Consider the following 9,250-nt stretch of genomic DNA (forward strand, 5'->3'; position numbering starts at 1 on the left):
TACTGTTTCCACCTGTGCTCACACACGAGCTGATTCTGGGGTTGCTTTTCGCATTTTATTGACTCCAGGGGAGGGTCTGCCTCCGTGTCACCGGGGGTGCTCACAAGTTCTTCAGCCACTCCAAGCTGGGGCCCTGGGGGTCCTGAGGGTGGCTGGGCACGTCAGGCATGTTCCCATCATCCCGGACGGGCACTGGGGGGCAGGAGGGCGGGCCACTGAGACCAGCAGATCTTGGGAGGCTCCTAAAGGCTAGTCTGTCAGTTCATATTCAAAGAGGGAAAGGGAACCCCAGGGGAGAGAGAGGACACAGAGAAGCAGGACGATAGAGACCTACAGGCATGGGAAAGCACAGAGAGAAGCAGAATGACGAAAATCCAGAAAGGAATACAAATGTGGAATGACAACAGAAACTCAACAAAAGTGTGAAAACAGACAGGAAATGAGTTTTACGGCACATGGACTAGATCTCAGAAGAAAGAAGTCCACCCCACACTGCAGATTCTCAGACCGCGGCAGAGGAAAGACCTGCCCATGACTCTTTCTCCTCTGGCAGGAGGAGGTTACCCCACAACCCCCACTCCCACTTGGAGCCAGTCCTTGCTCCCACTCACCTGGATAGTTGTAGGGCGTGACCTGGTTGATCATGGCGGCGTATTTGGTGAAGGGGCTGAAAGCCGGCAGAATTATAGCTGTGGAGAGACAAGGGTGAGGCCAGGGGAGGGGGGGGGCTTTCAGGCGGGGGTGGGAGGGGAAGGGGCAGAAGCAAAACCTTGGCAAACTATGAGTCAAATACATGGGAGGAGGGGAGCAGGGAGTTCCTGACCCTCCAGGAGACCCCCTGGCGTTATGGGATCCCCGTTTACCAGCAGGAGAGGAGATGGGAGCCAGCAATTCAAGGACACATGGGATCTAGAGGGTGGGGGGTGGGGGAGCCATGGGGGTGGTCACAGTATTCAGTGCATGTCCAGAGGGGGTCAGGGAGCAGAGGGCAGTGCTGAGGGGAGTGCTCTGGGAATTTTCCAGAAGAATCATGAACTGTTACAAACTGAGGAAGGGAGGGCTGTAGGAGGACTAGTCACTGGGAAATTACAGTCCACAGTCCGCCCAGGGTGGGAGCCAGGAGTCTGGGGGGCAGGGGTAGGGGGTAAGAGCAAAGTTCCAGGCGACACTGTCCGATAGAATCGTGAGAGCCACACCTTAGTTTTACGCCTTCTAACAGCCACATTAAAAATAAAGTTGAAAACACATCAATTTTTAAAATGATTTAAGCCAGCATAGGGGAAACGTCGTTTCAACGTATGATCGAAAGAAGCGGAGATATCTTGTAGACTTGTCACCCTCTCCGCAATCCAGCGCGTCCTTTCCGCGAGCGGAGTGTACCAGCTCAATTCCTAGGAGCTGCGCTTCAGGCGCTCAGCGGCCAGGGTGGCCCGTGGCTGCCGGCAGGGACAACAGCTCTCCAACCTCACCCGCGGCGTGTGACCCACAGACCGGCCGCGCCGACAAGATCTGGGGGCCCGGGGGATGGGCCGCGTCCCCGACCCCAGCCCAGCCCCGAGCAGTGACAGCCTGCGTCCTAGCGACCTCCCGCACCTGACAGCGCGGGCTGCCCCGATCTAGGACAGCGCCTGTCCACAGAACCGGGGAGGGATTTTCACAGCACACGGCTTCCCCTGCGCCACCGCCACCCCACGAGCTCCCCACCGAGCGTGGAGGGGGCGAGGGTGAAAGACGGGGAGCATCTGGACACTTATTTTTGTCGCTCAGGTGGTTTCAGGACACAGCGGGGCTGAGAACCTCTCCTTGGGGAGTCAGGTTGGTGTGCCCGGGGTGGGAAGGAGCGGGCTGGTGAAGGGGTCATAATATTAGGGATGGGGTGGGCAAGAGGTCGTCGTGGGGGGGGGCCGACACACGAGGGGGCCACGGAACGTGGAGGGGTACAGGATGGAACGCTAGTGGGGAGCACGGGGCCTTGGGGCACGGTGGGGGCGATGCACGCTCACGCACCGAGGCTCCCGATGGTGAAGGACGCGACCAGCACCGGCTCCTTGGCCCAGGCTTCCTTGAGGAAGGTGGCGAGTCCTGGAGGGGCGGGGGAAGAGGGTCACCCCAGCAGGGGACGACTCCGGTGACCTCTAACCCTCCCGCGCCGCCCCCGCCCTGGAGAAGCCCTCTCGTGACCTCGGCACCCCCTCCGGCCAGGACCCCACCGCCTCCACGGAGGTTCCGCCGTGCCCCAGCCCCAGCACTACCGGGGCTCCCGGAACCACCGGACCCCGCGCGCCCGCGGCCTCCCTCACTTACTCCCGGCCATCTTGGTCGCAGCGTCGGCGGCAGCCGCGAGCCAGCGCGCGGAGCACTCTGGGAATTGTGGTCCCTGCGCCAGAGTCTTCGCTCTCCGAGTCTGCGCGAGAGCCCTGGCACGGAACTACGGTCCAGGGCGGGGGGGCGGGGGGCAGAGGGCGCGAAGCACTCTGGGAGTTGTGGTCCCCGCGCGCCAGCCTCAGCCCCCTGAGTCTGCGCGTGCGCACTGGAGAAGAACAGCTGTCAGAAGCGGTCGCGGAAACGCCGACGGCGCTGCAGAATTAAACGCCGACCTGTCTCCTCACCCAGGAGTCCAGCCTGAGGTGTGCTCCATCCAAGCCACGGCCCATCCAAGGCGGAATGCAACAGTCTTCATTTTAGAGTTTACTCACGAAGGCCCGTTTCACAGACGGAGAAACGGAGGCCGGGCGAGGACAGATGACACTATCATTTGCGGTCGCAGCTCAACATCAGTTCGTCCTGGAAGCTTTCACTCTCGTCCCAGAGGAGACCCAGAGGGTCTCGACCCAGGGGTCGTCTGTGGATCCTCTCAGAGCCACCTGTGACTTCCAGGGTAGCTCACTTTCTTTTGTAACCCAGCTGGTCCGCCTGTCTTTAATTCAGACTGGGCGCTGCGCTAGGGCATTAATAGGGTCTGACGCCTCTCTGTGCCCCCAAAGTAGCGCCGCACAGGGTCTGGTACATAATACATGATACTTTCTAGTCTTTTTTTTTTTTTCTTTTTAAGCTTACTTGATAAACACAACTGGTTATGACTGCCCCTTCTCCCAGGTTTTTCCGCAGCACCATGGGGCTGTGACACAGTCTCCCAGAGGCCCCCACTTCCCTCCTCCCTTCCTTAAACAGAGCTCTGGCTCTGGCTCTCGGACATTGCATTTCCTGAGAGGTGAGACGGCACAGCTGAGCCCTGGCTCCTGCTTCTGCTCCAGCCGAGATCTGCCCGCCATGGCTCTGGTGCTGATCCTCCAGCTCCTGACCCTCCGTGAGCCACCGCCCCCTTCTCCCTGGGTCTCAGGCTGATTGGGGTGCAGAGAGACAGGCTCTGGGGACCTGGACACCCTGAGTAGAGAGGGGGAAAGGAAGAGGGCTACTGACTCTCCCTGGGGCAGGTGCACCGTGGTCAGGCAGCCCAAGCTGAAGGTTTGGAATTCTAGACCGGAATAAGGGGACAGGACCTAGATCCTTGGGTCCTATCAAGGAAGGACACGTGGGTCCTGAATTCCTGTTCCTGGACAAGGAGACTGGGGGCAGCATTTTCTGGGTGTTGAGGCAGGAGGGTGCTAAGGACCTGAACTCCTGGGGATAGCAAGTAGAGTCCAAGATTTCAGAGCAGGAAGACATGGAGCCAGAACACCTGGATCTCTGGGAAAGGAGGGAGCTGGTGACCCAGACTCCTGATGCCCGGGGAGAAGAAACTGTGGGCTCCGATTATTGCTTTCTGGAAAAGGGGGAGTCCAGAGGTCTGAACACTGGGTGTAGAGGCAAGAGGGGGCTGGGGCCAGACTTCAGGCTTCTGAAGTAGGTGGGGATTACGAGCCTTGAGTTAGAGCTACTGAGAGAGGACTTATGGGTTAGATTCCCATTTCCCAGAGGAAGGATTTAGATTCCTGAGTTTGCAGCGAGGTAGGACTGGGAGAAGCCTAGCGCTCTGAAAAGACTCAGCTCCTCCACCGTCTACAGGGCCTCTGTGTCATGGAGACGTCACTCCAGCTGGTGAGTAATATCGCCCATCCACTCACCTGCAAGCTGCTAGAAGCCCATTTCCAGTTACTCACATTTTATTTTGGTGCTCCGCCTCACCTCAGGTTTCCATATTTCCCTCCCTCTCCTCTCTTCTTTCATCTTTTCCTTCCCTCCCCTCCTTCCTTTCTTTCCTTCTTATCTTATTTCCTTTAGTGACCAGCATAGGTGGGTAGAGAAGACCATGAACTTTGGAGCTAAAGAGACCTAAGCTGGAACCCCACTTTCACCATGTTATTCATTTACAACGTTGAACGAACCACTGCTTGCTACTCAGTTTCCTTCTCTGTGAAATGGGCTGTTGTGAGGATTTACTAAAACCACCCACGTGTACGGGGCGCCTGGCTGGCTCAGTCTGTGCAGCATGTGACTCTTGATCTTGGGGTTGTGAGTTTGAGCCCCATGTTGGGTGTAGAGATTACTTAAAAAATAAAAGAATTTAATGAATTTTAAAAAATCACATGTGTAAAACCCTTGACTCAAAGCTTGGCACAGTGTGGGGCTCAAGAAATAGGACCTCTGGCAATGCCAATTATTCCCCCATTTGGAAGCCCATTTCCACCAGAGTAGGATCATTCACCCGGAAAGAGCCTTGAGTTTCTTTCCAGGTCTCCTGACTGGTGAGATCTCTGTCTCTCAAACCTCCCCACTACACCACAACTTCAAATAAAAATCTCCTGGAAAACCACTGATACCTTAGCTATCAATTTGTTTTATTTTTTAAAAGATTTTATTTATTTGTTTGACAGACAGAGATCACAAGTAGGCAGAGAGGCAGGCGGGGGGGTGGGGAAGGCAGGCTCCCCACTGAGCAGAGAGCCCGATGCTGGACTTGATCCCAGTACCCAAGGATCATGACCTGAGCCGAAGGCAGAGGCTTTAACCCACTGAGCCACCCAGGGCGCTCCAGCTATCAATTTATTTTAAGTTATTATTTTTAAAGCTAAAGCTAACATATATTCATGGTTTAGAACATGATTCCCAAAGGACATATAACCTCCCTCTTCCCCTTCCTCATCTTCCTTAAATAAGCTCTAAATCCTTACAAGAAATTTCCATGCATTCAGACGCATACATATATTTATATACTCCCTTGTTTTCTTGCCAAGGCAAAATGATATTTCATGACACATTGTTCTGCACGTTTTTCACTTTACAATCTCTCTTGGAGATGTGGCCATATCGTTATAATTAACTGCATGGTTTTTTTTTTTTTTCAAAAGATTTTTATTTATTTATTTGACAGACAGAGATCAAAAGTAGGCAGAGAGGCAGGCAGAGAGAGAGAGAGGAGGAAGCAGGCTCCCCGATGAGCAGAGAGCCCCATGCTGGGCTCCATCCCAGGACCCTGGGATCATGACCTGAACTGAAGGCAGAGGCTTTAACCCACCAAGCCACGGAGGTGCCCCTAACTGCATGTTTTTAACAGCTACGGAACATTTGCCGCTGTGTAGCTGGGGTCTAGTTGGCCCTCTTCATGCATAGTTAGGTTTTTTCCTGTGTCCTTCCCCAGCCCCACGCCAGTCAGCGCCTCAGTGAGTACTCCAGTGTGAACTTTCTGTGCCGGTGTACGTACTGTGGTCTAGCATGAAACGGTGGAATCATGAGGGTATGCCCTTCATGTATTTAGACAGAAAGGAATAAACCGCTTTCTCAAAAGGTACACTCAAGTGTACCTACCTACCTGTTTCACCGTGTCTTCACCCAAATAGAATATAAACCATTATTTTAAGTTTTGACAACCTGATAGGCAAAAAAACCCCTGTTGTTTTAATTTTTTTAAATGATTGCTAGTAACATTAAGCAACTTCCCCCCCTCCCCGTGTGTTTTCACCTATTGGACTTCCTCTTCTGTGCCCTGCCTGATTCATGTGTTTTGTCCAATTTTCAACTCGGCTGGGTTTGGGATTTCTTTCTATACTCTTAATCTATGTGATGAATGAATGAGTCCTTTCTGCCTGTGATGTTGCTTGCGGTCTAGCTCCATTTGTCTATTCTCCTACACAACTTTAAAATTTTGCAGTCATCAAATTAACCTTGTCTCTTCTGAATTTTTTGTTTTATATTTTAAGATCACTTTCTCCATCCCCAGGACGAATGCATTTTCCTATATTTTCTTCTAATACTTTTACAGTAAAATAAAACAATATAGGTCTTTAATTAACCTGGAATTGGTTTGGGGGAATTTGGTCTGGAATTTGGTCTGAGGTAGGGCTATACCCTCTCTTTTGTTTTATTTTTTTCTCATATAGATAGCAAGTTTTGGCAACTACTGAAATATGTTGACCATGTCACAAATAGTTTGAAGAGCATTTAAAATTACAGATTTCTGGGACCCAATCCCTTAACACTATGTTTAAAAACCATGGAGTAAAGCTTGGTAGTTGCCCAGCTATGCTCCTTTGCAGTGAGGGCTGCCAACCCCTGACTGGGGTCCACCATCTCCCCTATTTTAGAAGCAGGAAACTAAGGATGAGAAGGAGGAAGGGGCTGCCCCAGGTGATTCTCTTCCCACCCCCATCTCCTCAGGCTCCCAGGAAGCCCACGGACCCAGCAGCCCTGTTAATTCAGTCCCCCCAGCCTTATCCCTCAAGCCATCGCTGGGGGCTCAGCCTGCCGCAATTGTAACCCCTGGGGTCAATGTGACCTTGAGGTGCCGGGCACCTCAACCTGCCTGGAGGTTTGCACTCTTCAAGTCTGGGAAGATCACCCCTGTGCTGTACCGGGATGTGTCCATGGAGCTGGCAGAGTTCTTCCTGGAGGAGGTGACCCCAGCCCAGGGGGGCAGTTACCACTGCTGCTACAGAAATCCAGGCTGGAATCTGGGTGTCTGGTCTCACCCCAGCGATACGCTGGAACTGCTGGTCACAGGTGAGGTCCTGGCAGGGGGGGGGGGGGGGGGAAGAAGGGACTTTGGGGTGTGATGAGGGATGGAGAAGGAGGGACGGAGACATACAGGGAGAGATATAGTGAAAGAGACATACAGAGACAGACTTGTACGAGGACCCAGAGCAACAAGATCTATGAGGGAGAGAGAGAGAACTGGAGAAAGGGGTGATCCTTAACCAGGGGACTGTGCTCCCCAGGTGACCTTTCTGGCAATATCTGGGGACACTGCTGGTTGTCACTACCACCAGAGACGCTGCAAAACATCCAACAATGCACAGGACAGTCCCCATCCCCACCCCTACAACAAAGAATTATCCAGATTTGAGCGCTGAGGTTAGGAAACCTTGGGAGAAACCCAGAACACCGGAAGCAATTCCAGAGGCCGCCTCTGAGATCCAGGTAGTGAAACACGCAGGACCGGACTCAGGAAGAGAATTTTGGTGAGGCTCCCCGGCCAAGAGAGAAAAGGGGACATCCAGGGAGAGAAAGAGCCACAGAGAAAGGTGCACTTGGGGACAAGACACACAGGGAGCCAGGGACAAGGATGCAAAGGGCACAGAGACCGACAGGGAGGCAGAGACACTGTGGGAGACACTGGCAGAGATAAAGAGAGACACGATGGGGAGAGGTAGTGCAGAGTGAGGTACAGGCTAGGGGGCCGGTGACGGGACTGAGGGAGAGAGGGCAGGAGGGAGGGAATGAGGAGGGAGGTGGGGGACAGGGCGCGGGAGGAGGGGCGGGAGCGAAGAGGGGCGAAGGTCCGGCGGCGCAGGGCCACGCCAGCGCTCGTCCCGGTCCGTGCCCCTCGCAGACCAGCTCCCGCCCCCGTCGCTGGTGGCGCTGCCCGGGCCGGTGGTGGCGCCCGGAGCCAACGTGAGCCTGCGCTGCGCGGGCCGCCTGCGGGGCATGAGCTTCGCGCTGTACCGCGCGGGCGAGGCGGCGCCGCTGCAGTACCGCGACTCGGCCGAGCCCTGGGCCGACTTCCCGCTGCCCGGCGCCCGCGCGCCCGGCACCTACAGCTGCTACTACCACACGCCGTCCTCCCCGTACGTGCTGTCGCTGCGCAGCGAGCCGCTGGTCATCCGCGCCGACCACGGTGAGAGCGGCGCGCCCCGCCCCGGCCCCTGCTCCGCAGCCCTGGGTCCGACCCCGGTGCCTCTCTGTTCCCCAGCCCGGGGCGTCCGACCCCGGTGCCTCCCTGTTCCCCAGCCCGGGGGGTCCGACCCTGGTGCCTCCCTGCTCCGCAGCCCAGGGGTCCGAGCCCCAGCCTCTCTCCCTGCTTCCCAACCTGGGGGTCAGGACCCTACCCCCCTCCTCCCCAAATCCAGGAGTCCAGGACCCCTGCCCCTATCCACTACAACTTTGAGACTGGGAGCTGTGTCCCCAGTCTCACCCTGGAGGCTGGAGACCCAGATGGCAGGCCCAGACCGTGGGTTCCGGAGCCAAGGCCTCTCCCTTGCCGTCCTGCAGGCTCAGGATCCTGGGACTACACGCAGGGCAACGTCCTCCGTCTGGGGCTGGCCGGCCTGGTGCTCATCTCTCTGGGCACACTGATCATTCTTGACTGGCGCAGCCAGAACCATGCCCCAGGTGTCAGGCCCTGAGCCCCAGAGGACTGGATACAGATGCCTGCAGTGTGAGAAGACCTCCCAGAGACCAGGATTCCTGGGGTTGGACTGGCCCTCCCAAGAGCCCCACAGTCCCTCTGGCTGTGCCCAGCTTCTGGGTCATAATACGCTTCCTACAGTGTGTTCTAGCTCCCTTCTGGGTCATTCTTCTAGTAGGTCAGTGGAAGGCTCTATCCATGGTTAAGGCTTCCTGGTCACAAGGACTGGGTTCAATTCCCAGTGCCAGCCACCGCTCACTCACTGGATTATTAAGAAAGAGACCTTTCCCAAGTCTCAGTTGCACTGATTGTAAAATGGGCTCACTGATAATGCCCACTTCTTAATCTTGTTGTAGGATAAAGTGGGCAATACACGCAAAGCCCTTGAAAGTGACTGGCCCATAGTAAATGCTCAATAAATGTTAGCTATCCTGTATCTGCGGTTTCATCTGGGCTGGAATGACGTTAGTTAGCTCTTTTTCTCCCCCTCCACCGCACATGAAAAGCTGAACCTTTAAGCGATTCACTGCCACTTCCTTCATGACATCATGGCAAACCTCTTCCAAACCCCTCCTCAGTCCTTCCCCAAAGGTAGACCCAGATCAGATCAAGGACAACTTCTTCCCTATTTAAAGCTTCATTTGCATGCAGTGCAGGCTGTTTTCTGGAGCTGTCATTATGATTAAGCGG

General features: G+C 55.1%; 2 protein-coding genes across 3 annotated transcripts; one reads left to right on the forward strand and one right to left on the reverse strand.

Moving 5' to 3' along the window:
• Positions 1–41: 41 nt before the first annotated feature.
• On the reverse strand, positions 42–2,400 carry LOC111139570 (NADH:ubiquinone oxidoreductase subunit A3). Its single transcript, XM_022491887.1, has 4 exons — positions 2,305–2,400; positions 2,008–2,082; positions 612–689; positions 42–192 (listed from the first exon to the last, which is right to left on the reverse strand). Exons 1-4 carry the CDS (start codon positions 2,312–2,314, stop codon positions 101–103), a joined length of 255 nt encoding a protein of 84 aa, XP_022347595.1. The 5' UTR covers positions 2,315–2,400; the 3' UTR covers positions 42–100.
• An 870-nt stretch (positions 2,401–3,270) lies between these two features.
• Positions 3,271–8,558, forward strand: LOC111139567 (osteoclast associated, immunoglobulin-like receptor). 2 transcript variants are annotated; one of them, XM_022491882.1, is made up of 5 exons: positions 3,271–3,307; positions 4,006–4,038; positions 6,637–6,936; positions 7,766–8,050; positions 8,431–8,558. In XM_022491882.1, the coding sequence occupies exons 1-5, from the start codon at positions 3,271–3,273 to the stop codon at positions 8,556–8,558; spliced, it is 783 nt and encodes a 260-aa protein (XP_022347590.1). The 2 variants fall into 2 exon arrangements, with proteins under 2 accessions (XP_022347590.1, XP_022347591.1); XM_022491883.1 differs by lacking the exon at positions 4,006–4,038.
• Positions 8,559–9,250: the final 692 nt, after the last annotated feature.

This window comes from Enhydra lutris, unplaced genomic scaffold, assembly GCF_002288905.1.
Source record: "Enhydra lutris kenyoni isolate GAN:26980312 unplaced genomic scaffold, ASM228890v2 scaffoldscaffold111, whole genome shotgun sequence".
NCBI lineage: Eukaryota > Metazoa > Chordata > Mammalia > Carnivora > Mustelidae > Enhydra > Enhydra lutris.